Source organism: Artibeus jamaicensis, unplaced genomic scaffold (assembly GCF_021234435.1).
Source record: "Artibeus jamaicensis isolate MK-2021 breed Jamaican fruit bat unplaced genomic scaffold, CSHL_Jam_final scaffold_847, whole genome shotgun sequence".
NCBI lineage: Eukaryota > Metazoa > Chordata > Mammalia > Chiroptera > Phyllostomidae > Artibeus > Artibeus jamaicensis.
The window spans coordinates 11,069,180-11,097,055 of record NW_026522057.1 but is presented as its reverse complement, the minus strand read 5'-3'; the positions used below and the strand labels follow the sequence as shown (position 1 = coordinate 11,097,055).

The window sequence follows — 27,876 nt, the reverse complement described above, 5'->3', positions numbered from 1 at the left end:
ATTCCAGAATCTCTCATCTCTTTGCAGACCAAACACAGAACACCAAGCTCTCTGGGGTCCAGCCCCAGCATTTCTCTTCCCCCTTCCCTGAGTACCGTCTTCCTTTCCCCAAATCCTCCAACCACCATCAATGCCTCCCTTTAGAGAACTGAACACCCTTTAGCGGCCCCGCCGGGACAGAACCTCAGTACCGCCCCCCCGGACCCACCCCGCGACCCCGCCTTCTCGGTCCCCGGCAATCCGCGCGACTCCGGGGACTCTGGGCCGCCGGCTGTCGGCCCCGAACCTCGCCCTCCTCCAACCCCGCTGCGCCCAGGCCTGGGCGGCGGGGAGGGGCAGCAGCAGGCAGCGCCGCTCCCACTCCGCGGCCGCTCCCTCTCCGGGCTCCGTCCCTCCGGGCGTCCCCCCGCGCCCCGCCCGCTGCTGGTCCGCCCCTCCTGCCGCTAGCTGGCTCGGCCTCCGCCGCCCAAACTTTTCTCCGGGCGCGTCTCCCGTGGTAGCCGGCCGTGCGACCCACGCATGGGCGCCCCGCCGCAGGGGGCCTGACCCCGCCGCCAGGTCCGCCCGCTGCGCCATGGCGGCCCGCGCGCCCCCCGCCGCACCTGCGGCGGACGAGCCTGGGGGCCCGGGAGACCCCCCGCGCAAGAAGAAGTCCCGCTCGGGCACGTCCGGCTTCCGCCGAGCCTTCAACTGGCTGCGGGGCAAGCGGCGCAAGAAGAAGGCGGCGGGGGTTGAGAGCGCCGAAGCAGCCGCCCCCCGGGCCAAGAAGGCGGATGACAAGGCCAGGAGAGCCAAGGGCAAAGGCCGAGGTAAGGCGCCGGACACCTGGGCTGCGCGGCGGGCGGCGCCCAGGTTGCGGCCAGGGTGGCTCCGCTGGGGGTCCGCGGCTGTTGGAGGGGGCTGAGGCTAGGCGTCGGTGCTGGGGAGGTGGAAAGGCCTAGGGCTCAGCCCAGGCAACCCCATTCTCCGCCGACCCTCAGCTTTTCCTACACTCAGCCTACACTCTACGTTGAGGAAGGGGGGGGGGCCCTCGGCTAGATCTGGGATCCCTGACCTAAGCAGGAAGTGCTGGCAGTCTGGCTCTTGGGACGGTAAGGCAATCCCCCATCCCCTAGACTCATCCAGATTCTGCCCTCTGCTGAGTCAGGGGGTCAGGGATTGAACCTGGTCTGGAGCCAATGGGAGAGGCTAGTGGCCTGTGGCTTTGGTGGTGGTGTTGAGGGGGTCCTCCTGGGTCTGGAAGGTCACCTGCTTTCAAAAGGTGCTTCAGCTGGCTGGGTGGATCTGGGTTGCCAGCCCCATATGCTTTAAGTTTTTAAAAACTAACAGAGTTGCCTAGCAGGGTTGCTCAGTTGGTTAGAGCTTTGTCCCCATACGCCAGCCAAGGTTGTGGGTTCGACCTCTGGTTAGGGCATACATAAGAAGCAAACAATGAATGCACAAATAAGTGGAACAATAAATCAATGTTTCTCTCTCTTTCTCTCCCTTCCTCCCCCCTTCTCTCTCTCAAATCAATCAATCAATCAATCAATCAAATAAAATAAAGACTTAAAAAAAATCTGGCAGTGTTAGCTTTTCCCACCTGGTCGCTCTCACCACTCACCTGGGCCAGACTGCAAACATCCACCTCCTGGTGTGGTGAGCTCACCCATGGGAACCACCCCGCCCTCCCCTTCACTCCTTCCCCCACCCCTGTTAGAAATGTGCCTGTGTTGGACCTGTGCTTACAGATGGGGGAAACTGAGGCCCAAGTTAATTGAGAGGCTGTATCTGGGCTGGGGCGAGTGCTTAAAATACAATCACTAATTTCCTGCCTCTGGGTTCCCTCTGGCCTGAGGACGGGCAGTCCAAAGGGGAGGAGGCTGACTTGGCCCATCCCTGCTGGGGTCACTTCTCTTTTGGCTACTTGCTTGGCTGTTCCCTCATTTCTCCCTGTTTTTGTCTCTCATTTGAGGGGGAGGTCAGGCGTCTCTGCAAAAGGGTGGGGCTCCCTTGGGGCTTGCCATGCTCCCACGTCTACCTACCTTTACTTCACTTCTGCCGCTGCACCAGAGGTGAGGAAATGGCAGCGTGTTCGGCCCATCCCATTCCGCCCGTATTTACCCTCCCCGTGTCCTTCAGCCGTCTCCTCTGGAGGAGAATTAAAGGAACACTTCAGGGATCAGGAAGAGGGTGAAAAGACTCTTGTGTGATGCCATCCGACCTGATCTTCCTTTTGGATGAGGGCCCTGCTCCCCTGCAGCGCTGCCACAAACGGAAGTCAGGGTGCTGGGGCTGACTTCCCAGCCCCAGCACCCTGAATGGCGAGCGAGGTTCTGAGGGAGGATTTGGTAAGGGGTGTTACCCAGGGCTCTACAGTCCCAACAGGACCTGGGGTTTGTCCGGGGCTGCCTGGCCGGGATTCCATCTAAAGTCGTCCCTGTCTCACTCAAGAAGCGCTGGGTCAGAACTGCAACAGGATGGATTGCAGTGAGACCGCAGGATTGGGGACTGGAGGCTAGTGGTGCGCCCCGCAGCAATGGACCAGGCTGGAGGCAGAGGCTGGGAAAGCCCACCCGTGGGTCCCTGCTCCAACAGCCTGGGTTAGAGGTCATGGGGTCAGTGGTCAGGCCTCCCCTCGCCTTAGGTTTTGGTATCAGGTAGCACGGGGCTTTCTGGGCAGCAGGTCAGTTGACTGAGCCCACGTGTAGGAAACACCTCCCTGCCCCTGGCTGTTGTTTCCTCAGCTCTGGGGGTGGCCCCAGGTACAGCTGGAGCAAGTCCTGCTCCCTTTTGCTCCAACCTCCTATTATTCGGTCTTTTCCTTGTCACCTGCCTGGCTCTACTTCTTTTCTGTTTATTAAGAAAAATAAATCCGATCTCTCTAATCTCCACTGGCACCGTTGGTCCGGAAGGGGGAAGCCCAAAGAGGGTTTAACTCTTTCTGGGGAAAATGTTCAGATGGGATTTGGGGGAGATGGGAAGGACAGGTGCACAGAAAATTCCTGGGAGGTCGGCTTTTGCCAGGAAGGCCATTATGTCCCCTCTCCCGTTCTCTGAACCAAAGGCCCGGAGGTGCAGGTCTTGGCTCCTCTAACCTGGGTCCCTGCTGTGAGATGGGAAGGCTGAGTTTGACATAGAACTTGGAGCACTGGTCTTCTGGAATCCCCCTGCTCCCCCCAATTCCCTGCACAGACCTACAGAGACAAGAGAGGTAACCTGACATTTACTGATTATTCTGAATGTGCCAGGAGCCCCATGTCCATGATCTCATTTGAACCCATTTGTAGATGAAGAAATTGAGGCTCAGGGACAGTGAGTGAGTGATTTGCCCAAACCAGTGATTTTCAACCGGTGTGTCGCAAGAATTTAAAAAACATGTGATACCTGACTGTTTAGTCAGGGGCACTGACCTCTTTCCCCTTAGGTTGCAAAATAAAAAAAGACAACGGCCAACACAGCAATAGCTTTCTGGTGTGACTGAATCAAAATCATACCTTTTTTTCTTTGTCAGATAGGCAAAAAATATATTTTCTGATGTGCCACAGAGTTTTTTAATTTACTCATAGAGGAGGGAAGGGAAGGAGAAAGAGATAAACACCAATGTGTGGTTGCCTCTCATGTACCCCCTACTGGGGACTGACGCACAACCCAGGCATGTGCCCTAACTAGGGATGGAACCAGCAACCTTGTGATTCACAGGCCCGTGCTCAGTCCACTGAGCCACACCAGCCAGGGCTTATGTGCCACAGAATTTCAGTAATCAGTTTATGTGTGCCATGCGATGAAAAAGGTTGAAAAATTTCTCACCTAAACTGGGATTTGAACTTAAATCATCTGCCTCCTGAACTGGTTCTGTTTCCATCATGCTCCCAAGGACATGGACTCCTGGGTAAGGCGTAAAGGTCTTCTCACTCAACCCATTTCACAGATGGGAAAGGCCCAGAGAGAAGTGAGGGAACTTGGTAGAATGGGAAGAGTCGGGCAAATGAGAGTTCAAGTTCTGGCCCAGTGGCTTACGGTAGGCCCCATGACGGGGGGCAGGCAACGCCTCTGTGGCCTCACTGAGTCCATTACTGTCTCTGTTGATGGATCTATAACTTTTCTGTTTCTCCAAGATTCTCATAAGAGAGGATGGGAAAATTACATGAAAGTGAAGTCAGCACAGAAATGCAAGGGATTGCTATTATTGTGTTTTTAAGATTAACTACCTGTGATTTGAGGACCCAGTTTGAAAGGATGGGCTCTGGGGCCGATTGGATAACTGTGCTGCCTTGGTCTGCCCCCCTCAGGCCACAAGACACCAAGATACCAGCAAGTTAGTAACTCCTCCAAGCCTCAGTTTTCCTATCTGTGAAACAGAGACATTAAACCCAGGGTCTACAGGGCTGTTTCAAGGATCAAATTAGATAACAGACTGAGTGCGTTGAACTGTAGAGGGTGGTCCAGACAGTAGCAGGTTCTTGGAATTGGCTAATTTCATCCCGATGCATGTTTGGAAAACAACTCACTTGGTGACACCTTGCATACTGGGGGTGGTGATGGTTACCGAGAACCCACAGAAGGTGGAGTCTTACCTTTGTCCAATGGGAGGGTACAGGCAGGAGAAAAGGCAAACAAACAGGGATCCATATTTTCCAGAAATGTCATTTGGTCTCTAGACAAATGCGTGTGGGAAGGAAGTGTTTCTGGGCCAGATGCCAGGCCTGGAGCCCAATAATCAGGGGAGGCTTTCAGGAGGAGGTGAGCAGGGTGTGGAAGAAGGACAGGGAGCTGGCTGATTTGAAGAGAAGTAACATGAAGGTTCTACGTGCCAGGCCCTGGCTAGGCTTCTTTGTGAGTGTTTTCCCTGTCCTCGAAACAGCCTGGGAGACAGGCATTGACTACCATTTGTAGGTGAGGAAACAGGCCCCAAGGGGGAAAGTAAGTTGGTCAAGGTTACTCAGCTTCATTCATCTGAAAAAGACACACTCTGCACTATGTAGTGTTCAGCGCTGTTCAAGGTAATGTGAATACCTGGGCCGTGACAGGCAAGGTCCCCGCCTGCATGGAAGTGATGTTCACAGCATGGCAGTGACAGAAGCACTCAGTCTGCTACCAGATGCTCCACTCTCCTAACAAAACAATATGAGGTTGCACGTGTTTCTGATTCTGGAGAGGAATAACCCTTGTAGCATCTTGGGACCAGCTTTGGGGAAAGGAGTCTGTAGCCCTCCGAAGGTTTCTCTTGGGGAATGGGCAGAGGGCGAGGGCGGGGCCGGGGGGAGGGCGTGTGGGCGGCTCCTATACCCATAGTGAGAATTCAGGTGCTGTCTTGCCAGGCCCAGTGGATTTAACCAGAGGAACTCTGGCCACGCACTCAGGGAGAACTGCCCTTGGCGTGGGGTTGTGGAGAGACTCCTGGGTTGTGGTCTGCTCTGCTCTATGACCTGGGCAAGTCCTGCCCAACTCTGGGCCAGACATGGCCTGTCTTGACAAAGATAGGGTTTTCTGGCCTCTGAGATCCCTTTTAGTTCTAGAATTCTGTGGCTTTGAGAATGGGCTGAAGGAGCAAGCTGGTAGGGGCTGGGGATAGAGGGGTGGCAACTGCACCCAGAAGAGGAGGGCCTCCCATTGGTCACGGACAAGTCATGGGGACCCAAGGGCCTGGATATCACAGGAAGGTGGAGGAGGAGAGTACAGCCTAATAATGCCATGCCTCCCTGTTGAGGAAAGGGCCTGTGTGTCACTCAGTGGGGCAGTGACTTCCATAGAGGAGTCTGGGTTCATTTCCTGCAGGCCCCTGAGAAGGGATGCACATTGTCTGCCTTGGGTGCAGACAAGAGAGGCAGCCCCACTAGTGTATTTCACAAATACTTACTCAGTATTTAATATTAGGTATAAGTACCTACTATAAGCCACTGTCTTGGGGAGAGATGAATGAGAGACAAGGTCCCAGTCCTCATGAACTTCACAATCCAAGGGGGCCAGGAACCAAGATCAAGGAGGTAATTAAGGGTCAAATAATGTGATACAAGAGGGAGCACGGTGATCCCAGGGGGAGCTTGGGGATGGGTTCCCTGTGGAGGTGACATGTGAACTCCAATGAAAGGATGAGGAGAAGCTGGGGTTCAGGGATTTGCAACCCTAGAATCAGGTGGGGCACCTGCTGGGGATGGGACCAGCTGGCGGTCTGAGCCCTGTGGGGTGCAGAAGTCACCATACCTCACTGTCCTGAATACTCTGAGGGCAGGAGCTGCGGTGACTGTCTTTTCCCCTGTGCCCAGCACAGGGCCTGGCACTAAGTGGCTTTGGGTGACAGGTGGGTGATCTGATATGAGCCCCTGGTGTATGAGCATCTCCGGATCCTAGATGCTCAGAATTGATGGCCCAAGATGTCACAGGGAGCCCACGTAGCACATGCAGGTGGGAAGCTGAGGCCGAGAGGTCTAGGTCACAGAGCCAGCCAGCATTAGAGGTTCAAAAGGGGCCCACACCTGCCAGACTTGCCTCAGCTTTCCCACTCCTGCGTCAGACTTCACGTGGAAACTCCCGTCCCAGAGAGGCACCTCTAGCAGGGGTGGGGTAAGGTAAGCAGGAAGCCGAGGCCAAGACGGCCGCCATCCCCTCTCTTACCTCCGACACCTGGGGGTGCGCAGTTCCAGCTGCCTCTCCCTCCTTGCGGAGGCCCTGAATCTGCATCCATGGCACACATCCCAGCATTCTCCTGGAAATCCCCTCAGGTGGGGGGGGGACCCCCCACTATTCTCTTCTTCTCCTGCCCCTGAATCAAGTCTGCCAGCAAGGTTTGCTAAACTGGGGTGGCTAAATCCTGAGACTAGAAAATCTGCACTGAGCTTCCTCTTACCCGCCTCCCTGCCCCTCGGAAATCCCCCTCTCCCCAAACTCTAAAAGCCGTCTCAGCTGCTCCTGGCCTGAGCACGCCGCTGAAGACTAAGGAGAGGAGGCGCTGTCTGTTACGTGGGCCCGGTGAACGGTGAACGTGGTGGGTGGGGAGGGCAGGTATGCACACCTCTCCTTTCCAGCCGCAGACCCCTTGGCCATCTCTAGCCCTTTGGCTCACTTGGGGAAGGAAGCAGGTGGAAACATTCCTTGGGCAGGAGGGGAAAATCACTGTCCACCTCCCTGTTTATTACATTCTACTGCACTCTATGCCCTTGTGTCCACTGTCCTTGGGGCCCGTTCCTCAAGGGCCATCAGTTCCACTCACAAGGTGCCCAGCTCTGTGCTTGGTACGGATGGGAAGTAGCTTACAGGGAGGTTTAAACCCCATATCTTTCAGCAAAGTGATTCCCAGGAGGCTACTGGTGGGGTCTGCTTTAAGTAGGGCCGCTTGTCACCCTCTTCTCCAGGCCTTTCCCTGGGACAGGCCTTCCCCAACATTGTCCAAGAGGGTCACAGGGTCATGGGACACTCAGGCTGAGTGTTGTGCTTCCAGGAGTTCTGGTGCACACTCCTTCCGTACCACCTACTTCTTCCCATGCTCTTGGCTATGGAGCAAGCGCAGCCTTTGTTGTGAAAGAATGTAAAGCTGGGAGAGTGCCCTGGACTCTTCTGCCCGTACCTCCTCACCTCCACCAGTACTTAATCGCCATCATCACCACCTCCACCAGTATGCAAGCCCTACCATCTCCACCTCCACCAGTTTCTGTTCAACACGTATGGCACACCTACTGTGTTCCAGACGCTAGGCTGGGCCTGGAGTTACTAAGAGAAGTAACTGCCAGGACCATCACTGCCCTTGAGGGACTTGTCATCTGGTTGAGACAGTGCTGGGGAGTCTTGAGCTACGATCAGATTTCTATCAGTGGGCAGCACTAATGCCTGTAGGAGCACAGAGCACTGAGCTGGGGGAGGAGAGCATGCAAGGAAAACTGTACGGAGGAGTAGACTGTGGAGCAGGGCCTAGAGGATAATGGGGAATCTTCCAGGCAAAGGTGGAAGAGAAAGGAGATATGTGAAGGCCTATGTGAGGTGTGTCGTGGTGAGTGGCAAGCAACTTTGTGTAGCTGGAGTTCTGAGAATGAGAGGGGTGAGGTTGGAGAAGAGGCTGAACTGGTGCGTGTGGGCAGCTCTTGCACGGGCTCCTGTGAGAGCCATGGTACGTGGTTCACAGGCATTCTTCAAGGCTCTTTGCACATCTGCCCCCACTCAGTTTATGCTCCCCCATACTACCTTTCCCCTTGTGGGCCTCAGCTTCCCTTCTGTAAGTCAAGGGAATTGGGCTAGCAGATGTCTGAGGTCTCTTCCAGCTAAGACACTAGGACCCTCTTCTCTGTGCCCAGCAGGGAGTCCTGTGCACACAGTTTGCTATACAGTGAACGAGTATTTTCTGAATAGATGAGTAAAACACAGCTCCACAGAGACTGCACTGTTATCCGCCTCAGACTCTTAACAAGAGATGAGCATCAGGGGAGGTGGGGAGAACATCTCTGACTTTCTCATTTTGCAGAGAAGGAACAGGGTGTTCTGGAACCTGGGCATAAGAGGCAGTGTGGTGTACTGGATGGGCTTGCCCAGGTGGCAGAAAGGATGAGCCATTTGGGATTAGGACTGAGGACTCTGGACTCCCAGCCCAGTGTTCTCTCTGCTATACTGTGCCGTCCCTAGTTGGAGAGACAGGGCAGAGTGATGGTAAAGGAGAGGCATTTCCCAGGCTGTGGGCATCTGGGAAGGTCCCTGGGCACAAGGGTGCTTATGAGGACGCAGAGGGGAGGGGCAGCATGACTGCCTGGAAGGCTTTCAGAAGAGGCGATAACTTGGCCTGGGGTTGAAAAAAAAAGAGTTGTTTTTTCAACAAGGGGAGATGCACACAGACATGGGTAGTTTCACGTATGTCTATCTACTATAATCTCTATTACTTAAACTTACACACCCACACATATGTAGATATGGGCACACACTCAGTAAACATACACAGTCATACCGATACACAAAAGCACCTGTAATCACACAGTTCATAGATACACATATTTATACTGACATGTACACAGGCAGGTTGTTACCCACTGAAATACATAAAGCCCATGATTCCAGCCACCTTGAGAGAGACAGTCACAATTACATAGGCAGAGACACAAAAGTACACATCGAAACATTTGGAAATAGAATAAATTATACTGATATAGGCATATAGTCATATACAGATGATTACATGGAGAGGAAGCTATATGTTCAGGGTCACAGGTATGTACACAGGTACACAACTACACAGCCATGTTCAAGCACACAGTTACAGATTCCAAATTACTATGCTCTTCTTCAAGGTCAGGCAGAGGCATAAACTGGAGGAGCGATGTCACAGGGAGTGGGCATTGGAGTCAGTCTGGGTTTGAGTCCTAGCTCTGTAGCTTAATGCTGTTTGACTCTGGACTAGTCAGTTGATTTCATGGAACCTCAATTTCCCCGTCTGTAAAATGGGAATGATAAAAGTACTTACCTTACATAATTGTTTTGTGGATGAAATGAAGTAATGTATGAAAACAGTTACACAGTGCCTGACACATACTACACACTATTGTAACAAGGTACTACTGTTATTTTGAACACCATTACTACCGAGATATGGTCAGATTGATATTTGTACATACAGACACCTGTGATGTTTGTTGGACCTTAGCAGCAGGAGGGTTCTAGACCCCTCCTATCTGGAGCCCTGTTCCTAATTAACTCCGTTCCAATGCAGTCCTCAGAATGGCGGCCTCTGGGCTGGGAGAGCGAGCTACCTGCCTGCCTCACCTGGACAGGCCATGCCTTTCCCAGAGCGCTCTGGGCGGGGTGGCTCAGCTGGTCTCCCAGGTCCTGGGGGGCGGAGCCGATGGGGCGCTCCAGGCCCCACCCCTCCACCAGCCCCGCCCCTGATCCGGCCATTGGCCACAGAGCCTGGGGGCGTGGCTGAGCTGGGGCTGGGGGCGCTTGCGGTGGCCGCCCGCGCGCCTCTCTCTGCCTGCCTCCCGGGGCTGCGGGCCCGGCGGCCCGGCTGGTTGAGCTGTGCTAGGTTTCCTGTGCTGGCTCCCGTGACCACCATGGGCAACTCACACCACAAGAGGAAGGCCCCCAGCGGCCCCCGGGCCCGCAGCTTCTGGCGGTTCGGGCGGTTGGCGAAGCGGCCGGCAGGTAGGGGCCGGGGTGGGGGCGGGGCAGGCAGGGAGGAGGGTCTCTCTGCTGCAACAGCCGCCACCGCTGCTGCCCCCTCCCGGGGCTTGGCGGGTGTAAGTGTGGGGGGCCGGGAATTCCCCGCATACAAACCCGATTCTTCACATGCACACAGAGACACAGACACATGTATACACGAATACCCACAGACAGGCATATGTACATGTTCACAATTTAAACACACACAACACCCACTCAGATGTATGGATGTGCAGACATAAAAATCACATACACATTTCTATCCACACCATCGCTGGAGGAAGCAAAGATCCCGAGACAGACACATATACCTATGTTTACGATTTACATAGCCACACGAACTACATCACACACACAGATTCAGACCCACAGTCGTACACACACATTAGTCATGTAGATGCAGTTGCCCAACACGTTAGGGACACAGATGTACACACAGGTTCAGAACCGCACAACCAGCCAAACTCACACTCAGGATTAAAGACAGACCCTAAGGCACTTGCGTGACACACACACATACACACTCTTGTTTTCCAGGCTTTAGCCCCCAACAGGCTGAAAGTTTGCTGGAGGGAGGGGAGATAAAGGTGAAGGGGAGAAGCTGGAAACCAGGGGCTGGAGGCTCCGGGCCACATCCATCTGGCGCAATCAGGAGTCGGACTGGTTCTTTGGGCTCCCTCCCCACCCCCACTTGCAACACCGCAGCCTTTCGGTCCCCCTACCCCCACCCGCTGTCCCTGTGGTCGCTGCCGCATCTCCCCCCTTTCAGTGCAGCCACCGAGCTGGAACACAGCCTTTCCCAGCGTGCTGCGGGATCCGTCCTCGGGTCACATTCCAGCGTCCAAGTTGGGGGGAGGAGGGAAGAATGGGGAAGGCCTCCCACCCCAGAGCTGGGAGGTGGGATTCCTGGGTTCCCCCAGGGGGTGCGGCAGTTCAGGGTATCCCTGAGTCCCAAGGGGTGCTGCGGGAGGGGTGGTTGAGGGTGCCTAGTTCCCCCACCTGGTGAATCTAGAGATGGGGTAGGGGCGGAACAGGGGATTCACTGCCCCCCCCACCCAATCTCCTAGGAAGATAAGGGCTTTCCAACAGGGGTGGGTATCAACTGGTCTTTGGGAGTGAGAGAATCCCCACTGGGAGTGAGAAATCCCCAGGAGGGTGGATGGGGTGGGGCGCCCTCTGCTGTGGTGGGAAAATCTACCCATAATTTCTCAGGATGGCCCACATTCTCAGGTTCTGAACTGAACCTGATGATCTCATCTGTCCATGCAGGGGGCCATGAAAAAAGCCTGGGCTGGGAAGTTGGGGGTCTGGGCTCTCAGTGTGGCTGTGGTATGGGCTCTGGTGACCTTGAGCAGATTGCTCTCACTTCTCTGGACCTACCTGGCTCCTATGGCAGTGTCTAGGGGGGCTTAGCTTAGGTGACTTCTTGGGACCCTTACGGTGTAGCTAGCCATTTCATGGATAAAGAGACTGAGGTCCAGAGAAGATGGACTTGCCCAAGGTCATTTGCCTGCTGTGGTTTGAAGACTAATCATGATAATCAAAATAACAGTAGGAAAAGGGTTAAGTTCTGGTAGGCGGTCTAAGGATTCCTCAGCAGGTGGGTTGATGAGAGCCTCCAGGACTTTCCGGTACACTCCCTGTCCCAGCACTCCTGAAACCCAGGCTCTGCCCACCTGTCTCTCCTCTTGGGATCTGCATGGAGTGGGTGGGGCTGGGGCTCTTCATCTGCCATTTCATGGTTACTCTGAACTGATGGTTTCCTGAGAACCAACTGTAGGACCAGACTTGTGACCATTTGTGGTGGGAAGAGAGATTAGGAGGGCTGTGTTTACAGTTTGCTGCCCTCTGGCCCTGAAGGAAGAGGCCAGGGGCTTCTAGCAGCCTGCTCTTCCAGTTCCTGCGGTAACTCAGGGGTCAACCAGGCTTTAAGGTGTTCCTCCAAAACCAATGTGATGTCAAGGCAACAGAGAAGTGAGTGTGGCGGCTGGGGAGTGTTCTAGGCCACGTATCAGAAAGCTTTTGGGTTGGGGTCAGTTTTCGAAAACTAAGGAGATGGTCTTAATTTGGTCTTTGAAGTGACTGCAGGGTTGGGATGAGGTTGTCGATTAAATGAGATACATTTCTTCTCTGGGGTGTGGTTGTGAGTGAAGGCATGAAGTTGAGACAGCGTGGAGGTTGGAGAGAAAAGTAGTTGAGGCCCTTTCCTGGCGCCTGGGAGAAGTTCTGTTGTGAATGCAAACTTCAGTACGTTTGGTTTTACTTGTGCAGAGGATTCTGAGGCCTCCCTGGCCTCAGCCTCTGCTGTCTCAGGCCCAGGTATGGGACTGGGACGAGTACTTATCCATTTGATTGGTCTGTGAGAGGATTAGGGAAAAGAAAGAAGGCAAGGCAAGCAAGGTAGGGCTGGAGTCTACAAGCCATAGGGAGCCAGTGAAGGTGCTTGAGCAAGGGAGGAGCCTGTGAAAGCTGTGTGTGAGGGAGATGGCTCTGTGTGCAGGCAAGTACAAGGCAGGACAGGTTGGCGGGTGGAGTGGTAAGAGTGGAAGCTAGAGCGAGCAGTCAGAGCTGTTGCAGTAATCCAGGGGAGAGGTGATGGGGTGAGGGTTAGGGACCGGGTGGGGGCTGTAGGGATGGAGAGGAGTGGCAGCTGCAGGGACACTGCAGAGGAGGTGACAGGAGTGCTAGGACCTGGGATTAATCAGATGTGGAGAGTAAGGGCCAGAGAGGGCTGCTCGGCTCGGGGGTTGTAGCAGAAATAATAACACAAAGATAAAAACGAGGCTCTATGCTAAACGTTTACATCGATTCATTTGTCCTCCATCTAGAAGCTGTTATTCTCCCCACTTTACAGATGAGGAAGTTGGATCTGAGAGAAGTGAAGTCACTTTCCTAAGGCCACTCAAGAAGGACGTGGCCGAATCTTGGTTCAAACCCAAGTCTGTCAGATTCTAAAGCTGTGTCTTCACTCTGTTTAGGGATAGATGGTTTCCTCTTATGATTGAAGGGCCTGGGAGTCCTCTGGGCCTAGAAAGCCTGAGGCTCCGGGGAGTTTGAACTCTGAGGAACACAACTAGAGGGTGCGCTGTGAGGGAGGGGAGGCAGTTCAGGACTGAGCATGGAATCCCCTCGGGCTCAGAGAGGGAGCAGGTGGAAAGTGGGAGGGATTCCAGGAAGGATTGCTCCCTTGGATCAAAGGCCCTTGGACCCTGGGGAAGGGTGAGAGCGAGGGTGGAGGGGCAAGGCCTCCTCACTGCTGGAAAGACTCTAACCTGCTGGGATCGTGGGGCCCATGACTCTATTCACCTCCTCGGGTGGTGGGGGGTGGGTGGGGGGGTGCTTGGTCCTGGACAGTTGGGGGGATTGTTGGAGGAGTGGAGTTGGGAGCCCAGGGAACTTCCCCCAACTCCCACTGGCCTCCTTGTCCCCTGCATTGTCCTGTCAGCTTTCCACATGGCCCTCCTCCTGGTAGGAGGTTTATCATCCCCCTCTTGCAGATGAGACTGAGGGAAGGGCTAAGTCTTTGGTGGGATTAGACCACCTGAAATTCTTTTCATCTCTGCTGCTGGACTGGGGACCTCGGGGGTCTTTGGTAGGTCCCTCAGCAAGGAGATGGCTTGTTCCTCCTGACCCCCATGCCTCCACCCAGCTTCTCCCTGTCTCCTCCCCTTTCCTGCAGAGAGGCTTGTGACCAACTGTATGTCTGAACTTGCGTGTAGGAGCCCTGGGCTTCCCCCTCTGGTCTGAGGGCTCTGAGATAAGCTGAGCTTCCTTGCTGCCCCAGGCCCTGACTCAAAGTGAGGGACCACTGCCTTCCTTCTAGGAGCAAAGCCATACATACTGCAGGCTCTTGAGAAAGAATTTTCCAGCCCTCCCACCTCACAGCTAAAAAAAATGAGGCCCAGAAAAGGCCAGAGCCTGGCTCAGGGTCACGTTGCAGCTGAGAGATGGTGAGAGTTCAAACCTAGGACTCCTGACTCCCAGGGCAGGGGCGATATCTGGGTCTGGGCTCCAATTCCCTTCCCTCCCAAACTGGAGCCAGGGCTGTCAGATGGGGCTAAGGCACCGAGGACCTGGTAGGGAGCTTATGTTAAGTATCCCTTATCAAACCCTATCTTAATGGTCCTTAAGTCCACTTGAGATTTGAAGAGAGCTCTGGAAGTGGGTGGGAGAGGAAGCCTCTGGTGGCGTGAGAACGTGATTTTTCAGCCAGTCAGAGGGCTCACATCTTGACTCTGCTGTTTCCAGCTGTGTAACCTTGGGCAAGTCACTGACCCTTGGGGAGTGCTTCTGTACGATGACGGGGATTTAATGAGACCATGTGTGTTTCAATGAATCAGCACTCTATAATGGCGAGCTTATTATCTTTGTGTGGTAAGGGTCTGAGAGGGCCCCTTACCTACCCCACACTAAGAGACATTCACTTTCCCAGGCAGTCTGTGAAGAGGGTTAGTCCCACTTTACAGATGAGGAGACTGAGGCCCAGAGAGACTGGTTCATTTGTCCAAGGCCTGGAGTCCAGACCTCTGACTCTCAGCCTTTTCCTCCCCTGGCTTCATGGTGACTGATACCTGCCTCTCCAGCATTTATAGGAGGATAATCGTGCCTTGAAGGAACAAAGGAAAGGGCTTTGGAAAGTCAAAATTACTCCCTTACTGAAAGAGATTATTATATCATTGTTGAGAGCAGACACTGACCCGGAAACTCATTATGACATTTATTAATATTATTGTAGCTAATTCCTCTCTGTATTACTGCCGTTCCCCAAGGCACCTTCAGGATGGGATCCTCTCCTCCCGGTCCGGGGCACTCCCTGCCCCCTAATGTTTATCTTAGAACCGGCCTGTCAGCTCTGCCTCTGCTGGGTGGGGCTTCCCACTGAGGGAAGGAAGGAGGGGGATTCCCCCTCTGCAGAGGTGGGGTGCAGAGCCTCCCCTCTTTGGGCAAGGACCCAGGCTGCGGCCCCTCACCCCTTAACTCCTTCAGACTCAGAACTGCTAGGCCTTTGGAGTGAGACCCAGGTTCTACTCCCAGGTTCGACCGAGGGCTGGGCCACTTCCTGGTTGGGTGACCTTGAGCAAGTCACTTTCCCTGATGTCTCCTCTTGTTCCTTCGTAAAAAGGGAGTGTCACAAGCACCTTTCAGGTTTCTTGTTAGGTGTGTACAAGACTAGAAGAGAAAGTGTTTTGAGAAGTGTAAAGTGTCTCCACCTGAAAGTTTTTGTTATATTTAGTTCTCTTTGTCTTGCCTCTGAAAGAATGAAGTCTACATATGCTCTGGGTTCAGTTCCCATGGGCCAACCCCAGTCCTCTTGGGCTTTGGTTTTTGCACTGGTCCAGTCAGGGGTTGAGGCCTAGAGCTTCCAAACACCCTGAGTTCTGGCTCCTGAGCTGTCCAGCGGCACACTCAGAACGTGGAGGGGGGTGTGGAGTGGGGACAAGGTCAGGCCTGGAGGGTTCCAGTTCCCGAGAGAGGCCACCTGGGCAGTTGTGCCCGCCCCCTCATTCCTGTCCTCTGAGTCAGGTCTGCCTGGCTGTGGGTGCGCCGCCACCACCCCCGCCCCTTGCACTGGAATAGGGCAGGTTGAGGCCTCACCCATGGAGGACGTTGCCAAGACGGTGCAGACGCATGCGCATGGCCTTGGGGGCTGGGGCTCCCCCCCCCATTTTGCCCTGTCTCCAGGCTCAGGAAAGCCCCAGAATGGGGGGTACGTGCATCTGCCTTCCCATGCACACAGCCACCTGGCAGGGCCCTGTGTGAGTCTGTAGTCCAGCTTGTGCGTGAAGAGGATGTAGACTTGGGGCTTAGCTGTGCTTTGTGGATGTGGTCCTGAGAGCGCCCACCTGTGGGATTGGGCCCAGTGGGACATTTTGGAGGTGTGTGCCCGCCCACCTCTGCTGGTAGACCAGACCTAAGCTCGTGAACTTGCATATGTGCTTCCTTGTGTGCCTTGTGTATGTGTGGGGGGCATGTCCAGAAGTAAGGTGTCTTCTCAGATCCAGAAGCCTGTTCTTTCAAGCAGGTAGAGGAGAAGGGGAGGCTTAGGCTGCACCTCTGGACTCCTGGAGCAGAAGAAGGTCCTAGAACATGGGCTCTTAAGTGTGCCCTTGGTAAGGGTCCTTCCACTCTCTAGGACTGAATTTCTTTGTTTCTTCTTTTTTCCTTCAGTAAAGGCCTGGATTTCTTTGTGCAGTACCTGCCCTCCATCTGAGATTCAGGTTTCTGAGCCCCTCCCTTAGCAAGCCACAGATGTGTAGACCTGTGTGTGGGGTATCTCAGAGAAGCCTCAAGCTCTGGGTAAACTGTGGGTGGGAGAAGACAGGGGTGTTGCTGGGGCAACCAGGCGTTATCAAGAGTGAGAGCCTTGGATCTGGCTGGGAATTTGCAGCTGTGACCCTGACTCTCCGGCTGTGCACTTGGGACCTTGAGGAACTGATGTGCTCCCATCCCTGACTTAGTAGGAGCTCAGCCCTTTGTTTCCTGGTTAGGGGGAAGCCGAGGATGACAGCACCCTGCGTGGTTAAAGGCAGCTCTCTGAGCCTCACAGGTCAGTGACCAGTTACCAGGAGAGTATCTTCGAGTACCTGTCTCGAAGGGCTGTTGCTGTAAGATCCATGAGGGCAGAGACTGCCTTCCACCAGCACCTGGCACGGTGCCTGGCACGAATTAATCACCCTGCAAGTGTTAGTCTACTGCTCTTTTCTGGTTGAGTGGGACTAATAAGAGGGGTGGATGGGCCTGACCTAAGAGAGAGGGAAGAGGAAAGTAAGTGGTCAGGAAGATGTGAATTGCCTTGACTGGTGTGGCTCAGTTGGTTGGTGCCAGTTTGATTCCTGGTCAGGGCAAATGCCTGGGTTGTAGATTTGGTCCCTGGTCAGGGCACGAACAAGAGGCAACAAATTTATCAATGTTTCTTTCTCAACATTGGAGTTTCTCTCCCTCTCCTTCTCCCGCCCTTCCCATCTCTCTAACTAAATATAATCTTAGAGAAAGAAAGAGAGAAAAGAAACCTTGAATTTATGGGTATGGGACCCCTCGGCCCTTCTGCAGAGGGGAGATCAGGTTTGTAGCTGACACAGCGGACAGAGGATGGCTTTCAGAGCCAAGTTGTTCTGAGTGCAAAAGCTGCCCTGCCGCCATTTCCCAGCTTGATAATGCTTGTCCTCTCTGGCCTCCATTTCCTCATCTGTAAAATGGGGATTAAATGCCAATTTTTTAGAAGCGTTTAGAATTCAGTGATTTGCAGACATATACACTATCCAGCTCCACAGATGTTTGTTTTCCAGGGAGCAGGGGCTCTGCCATCTGCTTGACTGGTCTCTTAGAGGTGGGGCAGCAAAGGGGGAAGGGTCTGCAGAGGGGTCTTGCAGCATGGGAGCCCTTGGGACTTCTTCAGTCCCTAGGGACTTGGAGAGAAGGGTGCTGTGAGACAGATATCCTCAGGCCAGTTGGTGGGGGTGGCACTTTATAGTTCATGGGCTTTCTTTTCCACAGTCTTCGTTACACCTTTTGGAGTTGCTAGGGGGAATCTCTTTTTAACATGGTCATTAGTCAGGTTAACCTTCATTTTTACTGACCAACCTCCTGGGGGAAATTCAGGCTCTGCTGAGACCTGCGGGGCCCTACCACATCCGGCTCCTGCCCTCGCCTCCTACCTCCCACCATTCTCTTTCTGGCTCACCATGTTCCAGCCACACTGGCCTCTGTTCTGGAAAACCCACTGCTCCTGCCTCAAGGCCTTTGTACTTGCCGAATGCCTCTGTATAGGAGGCTCCATGCTTTTGCTGGCTGGTCCTCATTCTTCAGGTCTGGGTTCCAGCGTTCTTTCCTTGGAGAGGCTTTCCTTGATGTCCCTTGAAGGCACCCTCTTCCTGTCACAGCTCTTGAGTCTTCCCTATCTAAAATTATATTGTTAGTCTGTCTCATTCATGTATTCATCAAATATTTACTGAGCTCACAGTATTACTGGGCACTGGTGTAGGCACTGGGGATATGCTGGTGAACAGGAGAAAGTTTTCCATTAGATACAGCCCCTTAGGACCAGCTTAAGAAGTATTTGCTGATCGAATGAATGGATATAATAATCTCATAAAGAGGAGTTGTTGGCTTTGTTTCTATATGAAGTCATGACTTGTGTGGATTTGAACCTGGACCTGCGTTCCCCTCCAAGTACTGCTCCCCTCCTGCCCTCACTTAAGAGCTGTTTCTTGGCTAATTCTGTTCTCTCTGCCTGGTGATCCAGCAGAGTCCCTGAGTCACAGTGAAGGCCTGTCTCTGCTCTGTGACCTCAGGGAGCTCACAGTGCTTCTCTGGGTTGCTGCTGTCTCGTTACCTAAGTGGGAAGAAAGTCACTGGAAAAGTGTGGGGCTGAACATACACATGAGGGTTGCCACTCCGGGCAGCTTCCTGGCTTCCCAGTACTGTGTCCTGGGCTGGCGCCATCTCTTCAGGGGCCTCTCCACTGATGGCCTGGCCATCCCCACAGGCATTCTGGTCTTCTGCCTGGCCGCTCCACGCTCTGAACTCCTTCCCCAGGGAATCACCCTCACCAGCCAGGAGGGCCAGGGGTGGGCACCATGCCAAGTCCAGGCGAGTGGCTCTTCTACCTACCATCTGGCAGCTGGGAGCCCTGCCTTAGCTTTGGCTCCTGACTCTTTAGAAAAGGACTTGGGGACAGGGTTCGTGGTCTGACCCTGGAATTGAGTATCTTCAGCCCTTCTACTCATACTGTCCACCAGAGCCAAGCACCCACAGGCCCTGGCCGCCACTTTCTCTGTGAGACACAGAGGGTTCCTGCCTCTTCGCTTCACTTGAGGGGCGGGGTCGGTAGAGGGGCGGGGTCGGTAGAGGGGCGGGGCCAGTAGCCAAGGTGGGAGGAGGACCTGGGGAGCAACCCTTCCCCCTTCCCTGCCAGGACCTGCGCAGCGCAGCTGGGCTGTATCCCTTAGTGCTGGGGTTGTGGGGAAGGCGTCGCCTCGCCTGGCATTCTGGAGAGGTCAGGATAGTGACGGTCCGAGTAGCGCCCGCTGTCATGGTGGTATTCCTGGGCCGCCACCTTCCCGCGCTCCTCGGGCTCTTTAAGAAGAAGGGTGAGTGGATGTGGCTGGGTTGGGGGAGAAGAGGTATCCCCGACATTTCCATTTGCCAGACCCTGATGTAGAATGGGGTGATCGAGGCCGGGGAAGGGTAACCGATGGGGGATGGGGTCCAGTAACGAGGCCAGACTCCCCTGTTCCCTGCCACGCCTTTGTCCAGCTGCTTTGCCGCTCCCTTTGTCTGGCCCAGCTTGTGTTTGGGAGGATGGATCCAGGTGTCTCTGACCTTGAAGCCTGCAGCCCTGGGGCGAGGCTGCCTCCAAGGAGTACCCACACTTTACTGGGTACTTCCCAATACCTCAGTTCGGAAAGGAAGGGCACCCCCTCCCTGGGTGGTGTGTCTGGAAGGAAGGAATATGGGGAGCAGAGTAGAGGGAAAAAGCAATTCCTCTGGAAGTTGGGGAGCATGACCAGTGGGATTCTGTTTAGAAGCCCCCTGGGGTGAAGGTTTGGAGGGTGGGCGGATGGCCACTTCTCCCAGGAACTGGACTCTCAGGCCTGGATGAAGGCATGGGGGCCAGAGGGTCCCCAGGTTGCGTGCGACCCAGGAAGTCCCTCTGGGAACTTGGGATTTCGTCCTGTGGTGCAGTTTGACTGAGTTGTTGGGTGACCTCAGGCAATTCCTTTCTTCCTTGAGCCTTTCCCGATTTTTAAAATTGAGATTGGGATTAGGTGAAAGGACCACTGAGAGACCTCCCAGCTCTGACTTTGTGGGACTCCTGCGGATTCATTCCCTGGGCTGGGGGAGGAGGAAAGGGCCACTGAAGCCCCTGACCCGTGGGCGTGGCCCGTTAATGGCGTGTTTTGTTCTTGCTCCTCTTCAAGGTACTGACTGCCAAGGTCACATGACCCTCCCAGCTATTTTGCTTGTGTTGTGGGTTCCATTTAAAGCGGGGCTGGGGCTGCAGAGTGCTGACACAGTCCCCCATTCCCAGGATTAGATGACCAACTTCCCAGTGGGCGGGGCCTGTAACAGGATCCTGTGTAATGGATCCCTGGCTCCTCTGTGTGTGTGTGTGGGGGGGGAGTGAGGGGCAGCTGCAGGAGAGGGGAATACCTGGGACTGTTTTCCCAAGAGCATCTGGAGCTTCCTTTCTGGGGGGTGTAGGGGCCTGGGTCCTTTTTCTCCCCCACCTTGCTTATTCTTCTTGTAAAGGACAGCCACGTGGGTGAGTAGGGGACCCAAGAGGCCATATCCCTGCTTCATTCCTCCTCCCCGATACTTCTTGGTAATCTGGTTATGACTCCTGCTAGCTCCCACCTCTTCCTAGTGTCCCGTGGTCTCTTCTGTCTGGGCCCTGGCCAAGGTGTCTATGAAAAGGGTGGGTGTTGTTTTGTTTTCCTGTAAAGGGGAGCTTGGGGTCTGGAGATCAGAGAAATGTAGTTGTTGTGGGCTGTATGGGTACTTGGTGTTTTGCATGGGGCCCTGAGTGACGTGTGGGTACACAGTTGTGTGTGTGTTTGGGTATTGTTTGTTATGCGTGGAACTGGAACTGTGGATGTTGTGTGTATATGTGGGAGCTGGGTGTGTTCTGTTGGGGCCCCTCATGTGCAGTTTGTACACACAGATATGTTTATACTTGGGTGCTTTGTGTACGTAACGAGGCCTGTGGGTGTTGTATGCATATGCGGTGGGCTTGTGAGCCCTCGGTGTGGTGTCCCGTGTGGGGCCTTTTGTGTGGTGTGGGTACTCAGATCTGGGTATGCGTGGGGATGTTGTTTGTATATGGCCCTGGGGCTGTGTGTACAGGTTGGCCGAGTGGGCACTGCATGTGAGTGCAGGGGCCCTGTGCGGCTGTGAGTGCCCTTGTCCTTTGGGCCTCACTTCTCTTCCTCTCCCATCCCTCTAGGCTCAGCCAAGGCTGAGAATGACAAGCGTCTGAGTGTAGGGCCTGGCCAGGGGCCTGGGTCTGCAGTGGACGAGCACCAGGACAATGTCTTCTTCCCCAGCGGGCGACTGCCTCACCTGGAAGAGCTGCACACGCAGGCCCAGGAGGGGCTCCGCTCCCTGCAGCACCAAGGTAACCTTCCTCCTCTGTGCAGCACTCCTCTCCGCTCTGGAGGTGAGAGGCCTGGCCCAACACACCTTTCTGGTATCTTCCAGAGAAACAGAAACTGAACAAGGGTGGCTGGGACCGAGGAGACACCCAGAGCCTCCAGGTGAGCCTTGCCCCCCCCCCCCCGCTCATTCTGACTCCTTTTCCCTCTTGTCTCCGGACCCTTTTGGATCTGTCTGCTTCCTGTACCATGAAGTGTCTGCTCAGTGCAGGGTGATGCTGGGGGCAATCCGAGCCAGACATTCTAAGGGAGGGCCCTGCAGAGGCAACAGTAAACCCCATCCAGGCCTCTGGGGGTTGTCCTGGTCTGAGGCCAGGACCTGATCTCCTTTTTCCCTCAACAGTCCTCCAGGACAGGGCCAGATGAAGATAGCATCTCCTTCTGCAGCCAGACCACATCGTACATGGCTGAGAGCTCCACAGCAGAGGATGCTCTCTCCATCCGCTCTGAGATGATCCAGCGCAAAGGTGTCTGCCCACCAGCTGGGATTCTTGGGCAGGGTGGACGGGTGGTGGGCAGGCACCGTCTGGGTCCCAGCGCCTGCAGCTTGCATCCCGCTTTCCTTCTCATCTAGCATTTCTTGAGGCTCTGTGATTCAGTGAATTCAGGAAACAGAGTATCTGCAGTCAAGATGCCCGTTTACTGCAGAGCAGGGCAGTTGAGGGTTGGGTTCGAGTCCGATACCGCTACTCACTAGCTATGTAGCCCTGGGCTAACTTTTAACCACCCTGAGCTTCTGTTTGATGTTCTCCAAAAATGAAGACAAGAGCACTTATAGTATTGGAAAGAATACCAAGTGTTTAGCATGCTAACACCCGTAGTGGGTATTCACTAGTGGAAAATGGGAAAGCCTTCCAGAAGTCTTACAGAAGAGAAGTACCTAGCTTTGTCTGACCTAGCTTTGCCCACGCCTGCTTGCCTATGAAAATCTTTTTTTGCGGAGTTACTAATAGTCTCCAGAATGTCCCGAGACCTGCTCTAATGGTTTCTCTCCCCTGTACTGGCCCCCAGGCTCCACCTTTCGACCCCATGACTCATTTTCCAGATCGTCAGGGAAGTCAGGGCGGCGGCGGCGGGAACGGCGGAGCACGGTGCTGGGCCTGCCACAGCACGTGCAGAAGGAACTCGGTGAGCCCTGGGTTATGGGGGTAGCAGTGGTGGGTGGGGAGCCCTGGGCAACCCGCCTGCTGACTCCCAAGTCCTTCCTGTCCATTCCAGGCCTTCGGAGTGAGCGCGAAGCACCAGGCACTCCTCGGCCTCCTGGTCCGAGGGACGCTGTGCGAATCCCCACGGTGGATGGCCGTCCAGCAGGTCTGGCCTCAGGAGCAGGGGTCCGGGTGTCCCTGCTGGCGCTGGAGGCAGAGGCGGAGGCTGAGTCCAAGGCAGAGACCATACTGCAGCGCCACATTGACCGTGTCTATCGGGATGACACCTTTGTTGGCCGGTCTACCGGGGCGCAGCCTCCACCAATTACCCGGCCCATGTCCCTAGCAGTGCCTGGACTGACAGGAGGGGCAGGGCCTCCTGAGCCTCTGAGCCCGGCCATGTCCATCTCACCCCAGGCCACCTACTTGTCAAAACTGATCCCACATGCTGTCCTACCACCCACAGTGGATGTGGTGGCCCTGGGCCGCTGCAGCCTGCGCACCCTGAGCCGCTGCAGCCTGCACTCGGCCAGCCCGGCCTCCGTCCGCTCGCTGAGCCGCTTCTCCTCGGCCTCCAGCCCACAGCCCCGCAGCCGCCACCCGTCCTCCTCCAGTGACACCTGGAGCCACTCTCAGTCCTCTGACACCATCGTGTCGGACGGCTCCACCCTGTCCTCTAAGGGTGGCTCTGAGGGCCGGCCAGAGGGCTCTGTAGCTAGCAACAGTGTGGCACCCCCGCCCCAGGGGGGCAGCGGGAGGGGCTCTCCCAGTGGGGGCAGCACTGCTGAGGCCTCGGACACTGTCAGTATTCGGAGCAGCGGGCAGTTGTCCAGCCGGAGCGTGTCCCTACGTAAGCTGAAGCGGCCCCCACCACCTCCCCGCCGGACCTACTCACTCCGTCAGCGGAGCTCAGCGGCTCCTGATGGGCCCTTGGGGTTGCCTCCCAAGCCGGAGCGGAAGCAGCAGCCACAGCTGCCTCGGCCGCCCACCACTGGTGGGTCCGAAGGGACAGGGGCAGCCCCCTGTTCATCCAACGCAGCAGGCAGTTGGGTGCCTGGCTTGTCTCCAGGTGGCTCCCGGCACCTGCCACGCTCCCCAGAACGGACACTGTCACCCTCCAGTGGGTACTCGAGCCAAAGTGGTACCCCTACCCTCCCTCCCAAGGGTCTAGCAGGGACACCTGCTTCCCCAGGCAAGGTCCAACCCCCTAAACCAGAGCGTGTCACTTCCCTCCGGTCTCCTGGGGCCTCTGTCTCCTCCTCCCTTACCTCTCTGTGTTCCTCCTTCTCTGACCCAGCCCCCTCAGAGCGTTCTGGTCCGCAGATGTCAACCACCCTTGGTGACAGGTTTGTCATACCTCCTCATCCCAAGGTGCTGGCCCCCTTCTCCCCACCTCCTTCCAAGCCCAAGAATCCTAACCAAGCTGCCCCTGCTCTGGCTGCCCCTGCGCTGGTCCCTGGGCCAATTGCTACCATGGATGCCAGTCCCGAGTCCCGTCCCACCCTGCAGACATCCCTGGCCCCACCGCAGGAGTCTCCTGTTGCCCCCAAAGACCAGTCACCGCCACCATCCCCACCCCCATCTTATCATCCACCCCCACCACCCAATAAGAAGGTAGAGGTGGTTGAGGAGGCCCCATCTGCCCCAGAGACTGCTGAGGAGCCCCTCCAAGACCCCAGCTGGCCCCCACCCCCACCTCCTGCGCCCGAGGAGCAGGACCTGTCCATGGCTGACTTCCCCCCACCAGAGGAGGCCTTTTTCTCCGTGGCTGGCCCTGAGCCTGCAGGCCTCTCAGACCCTCCGGCTCCTCTCAGCTCCCTGGCTGCTTCGCCCTCAGCTACCATCTCTTCTCAGGGCCAGCCCCACGGCACCCCAGACCCTCCAGCTCCGCCAGCCCTCCCTGACAGTCCTGTCGCAGGGCACGTGGCCCAGCTTCCTCGGAAGGAACCAGTGGGCTGCAGCAAGGGCAGTGGGGCTCCTAGAGAGGAGGCCGGTGCCCCCCTGGTCACGCCCTCCCTCCTGCAGATGGTTCGGCTGCGTTCTGTGGGTGCTCCCACAGTGGCTCCAACTCCAGCATCAGGGCCGTTGGCCCCCCAGAAGCCACTGCGAAGGGCCCTGTCAGGGCGGGCCAGTCCAGCGCCTGCCCCCTCCCCAGGGCTGCAAGCTGCCATCCGACTCAAGGCCTCCAGTCTGGCTGCCAAAGAAGATCCTGGGAGTGCCCAGCCCAATGGGCCGCCTGAGGGAGAGCCACGGTCTCCCCAGTCCCCCGCCTCTATGGCCAGCTTCATCTTCTCCAAGGGCACTAAGAAGCTGCAGTTGGAGCGGCCTGTGTCCCCCGAGAACCAGGCTGACCTCCAGCGAAATTTGGTGGCTGAACTTCGGAGCATCTCGGAGCAGCGATCGCCGCAGACCTCAAAGAAGTCACCGAAGGCTCCCCCGCCTGTGGCCCGCAAACCCTCTGTGGGAGTGCCCCCACCCGCCTCTCCCAGCTTTCCTCGGGCTGAGCCCCTCACTGCTCCTCCGACCAATGGGCTCCCTCATGCTGAGGGCAGGACTAAGGGGGAGCCAGCGGAGAATGGAGGTGTGGTGCAGCTGGTCGGCCGGAGAAGCTGGATCGGCCTGGCTCAGGTACCGTGGGCGGTGGCAGGGTGTGGGTCCCATTGCTGGTGATGGGGCTGGGTATCGGAGTCTGCACTAGGGGTTGCTCTTGGACCTTTTGACTGCCCTGGTCTCAGGATGTCTGGGGAGGGCGGACTGGCAGCCTTGAGCTGCTGTGAAGAAGCATGGCATGTGGGGCTTGGTTTTTTCAGTGGCTTTATTTTTCACATATACCATGTGTGTGTATATTTTTTAATTCAATTACAGTTGTCCCAAGTTTCTCTCTGTTGCTCTGCCCTGCCCGTCCCCTCCCCGCAGTCTCCACCCTGTTGTCCATTACCATGGGTCCTGTGGGCCTTCTATACATGTTCCTGGACTAGACCCTTCCCCTTCTTTCCCTCATTATCCCTCTTGTGTGGGGCTTTGTTATCAGAAGTACAGAGTTTGAATTCCAGCTTCACCATTTTGTCTGCCCGCCCCGGCCTCAAGCGCCTGCCTGCCAGGTGGGGACGTTGGTGCCTCCACCACAGTGTCAGATAATGTCGGTGAATTGTCTAATGTGTTGCCTGGTCAGTGAGCTGAGGGGTAAGAATGTGCCTTGGGCTTTTAATGTCTAGAACCAACTGGGGAGGCCCTTTACTGAGTGTTCCTTTTTTTTCCCCCCACAGACCCACAGAAAGAGCTGGTCTAACCACCAGGCATCTCACTGGCACTGCTGACCCCTCCCAGGAATACAATCTCAGGGACCTGAGCAGTTCCAAGGATGAGAGGATGTGGCAGAGACTTGACCTAGTAGAGAGGATGCCTGCAGCCTTAACCTCCACGGCCTTCAATATTTATGCAAGCCTGGTCTTGACCCTGTCCTCCAAGTCATCCAGCTCTCATGCCTTTTCCCTAATGGAGTCACCTCCAGCGGCTGCCACTTGAGTCTCGGCCTTAGCCTCATCTTGAAGGAGGTAGCTGGTGGGAGTGGGCAGCTGCGCCCCCTGCTGGCCCTGAGGTCAGAGTTGGGAGAACACCTCCCTTGGGCTCCTGTTTTTTTTAATGTCCAAATCATGCACACCCTGTAGTCTGGAATCAAAGCACTTTCAAAAGGAGACTGCATGTCCACCCTCCAGGGCCCATGAAGCCACATTCCAAGGGCCTGTTTACATGGCGGCAGCATCGATCCCTGGCAGCCAACTCATAGCTGGGACCATCCTTCTCATCCAGTTTGCTCCTTAGTTCTTGGAGGTGGGCAAGTCGTTGCATTCCCACAGGCTGGAGGCAGGAGCAAGGCCGTGGAATTCCAAAGCACAAAAGGTGCAGCAAGGGTTAGCCTTCCTGTGCCTCAACTTACCACCAACCACCCTCCTGCCTTCCAGTTATGCTAGGTGCTCCGTGCTGGGAACAGGAAGTGGGAGGCTGCCTGGTCCCATGGGTGGGGAAAGAACAGAGGGGAAGGGCTCACAGGCTCTGTCCTTAGAGGGCAGAACAGTATAGGGAGCCATCTTGGGGGTCACTTGGCAGTTGTCCCTTGTTTCATCTGATCAGGTTGGGGTGGGCAGGCACAGCTCTTCAGGGACAAAGCTGCATCCCTCTCAGCCGGGCAGAAGCACTAAAGAGGTGGGTGGTGGGGAGACTGCCACAGGCACAGCCCATGTGGGCGGTGGCCCCGGCCCAGCCCCACAGGTTTGCTCCCCTGACCTGGCTTCCCTTGCCTCTGCTCATGGCCTTTGTGCAGCTGCCTTTCAGCACAGGTGGCTCCACTGGGGGGAGCTGGCACTGAGTGATGAGAGCATGAGAAGCGGGAGGTACATCCTATTCCAGGCTCTTCCGTAATCATTGGGGGAGGGGGGAGGTCACTCCATGCTCTAAGGGAGCAGGATGTGTGGTTTGCCCCCCCCCCCCCCAAGAAGTTGATCTCTGCTACTGATGTGCCCTCCAGGAATTTTAGCGACCATTTCTAGCCTGTGCCACCTCTCTAGGTAAGCTGGCTTCCCTTCCGGCCCCTGTGGCTTGCACAGTGACTCAGGCTTGAGTCTGGCAAGGAAGCTTCCCATTAGCTGTTTCTCTTACACCGAGGAGTTTGGCCTCCTCCCAGAACGAGAGCTGGGACCATGGGATGTGGTGCCAGTGCCCAGGTTCCTCTGGCCCTCTCACTGCTTCCTTCCTGGAGCCGTAAACCATCGCCCTTTGGGTAATTGATGGAGAGCTGCTGCCGGTTACGTGTTGTGCCTGCCCCAGGAGTTGAGGAAGGAAGATGGTCAATAGCACTGCTCTGCTCAGAGCTCCTGATCCAAGCCCCTGGGAACCAGGACCAGGACCAGGCCAGGGCCTCCGTGAAACCAGGTCCTGGCAGCAGCCTTGGAGCTGCTGGAGGTGGGAGGGAGCCCAGATTCCCTCTTGCCCTCCATTCTCTAAATGTTACTCAAGCTCCTTTTCCTCAGTTGGAACCTTTTATTTCCCCACCGGGTGGGACAGAGGACAAAGGGAGGATCTAGAAACATCCCCTCGTTGTCCTCTGGGGCAAATGAGCTTGATCTAGTGCAGATGGAGAGACCAAAAGCCTCTGATTTTTAATTTCCACAGAAATGTTAGAGAGAGAAGTATATATATATATTTCTTTAAATTTTTGAGTCTTTGATAATGACTATATAAACAAGCCATTCATTCTGCCCTGAAGCTGTGTTTCAAGTGTTAATTAAATGATTAAAACTTGGCTGTGGCTGCTGCTTAATGGGAGAGGGTAGAGTGGTATGTGGGGCCGAGATTTAGAAGGGAAAACGGTCTCATGGCAAGCACCGGGCCCCTAGGGGGGCCTCTGCTGCTTAGCACTGCCAGAGGGAAGGTCAGGTGTCCATTGACCCTCACCCCACCCAACACAG

General features: G+C 55.5%; 1 protein-coding gene across 1 annotated transcript; it reads left to right on the top strand.

Annotated features, from left to right (window-relative positions):
- Positions 1-283: 283 nt before the first annotated feature.
- Positions 284-26,899, top strand: KIAA1522 (KIAA1522 ortholog). Its single transcript, XM_037149566.2, is given in 8 exon segments — positions 284-809; positions 21,059-21,229; positions 21,313-21,368; positions 21,610-21,733; positions 22,278-22,394; positions 22,485-25,010; positions 25,013-25,039; positions 25,678-26,899. Coding segments are annotated over 8 exon segments (3,279 nt in total). The 5' UTR covers positions 284-574; the 3' UTR covers positions 25,701-26,899.
- The last annotated feature ends 977 nt before the right edge of the window (positions 26,900-27,876 follow it).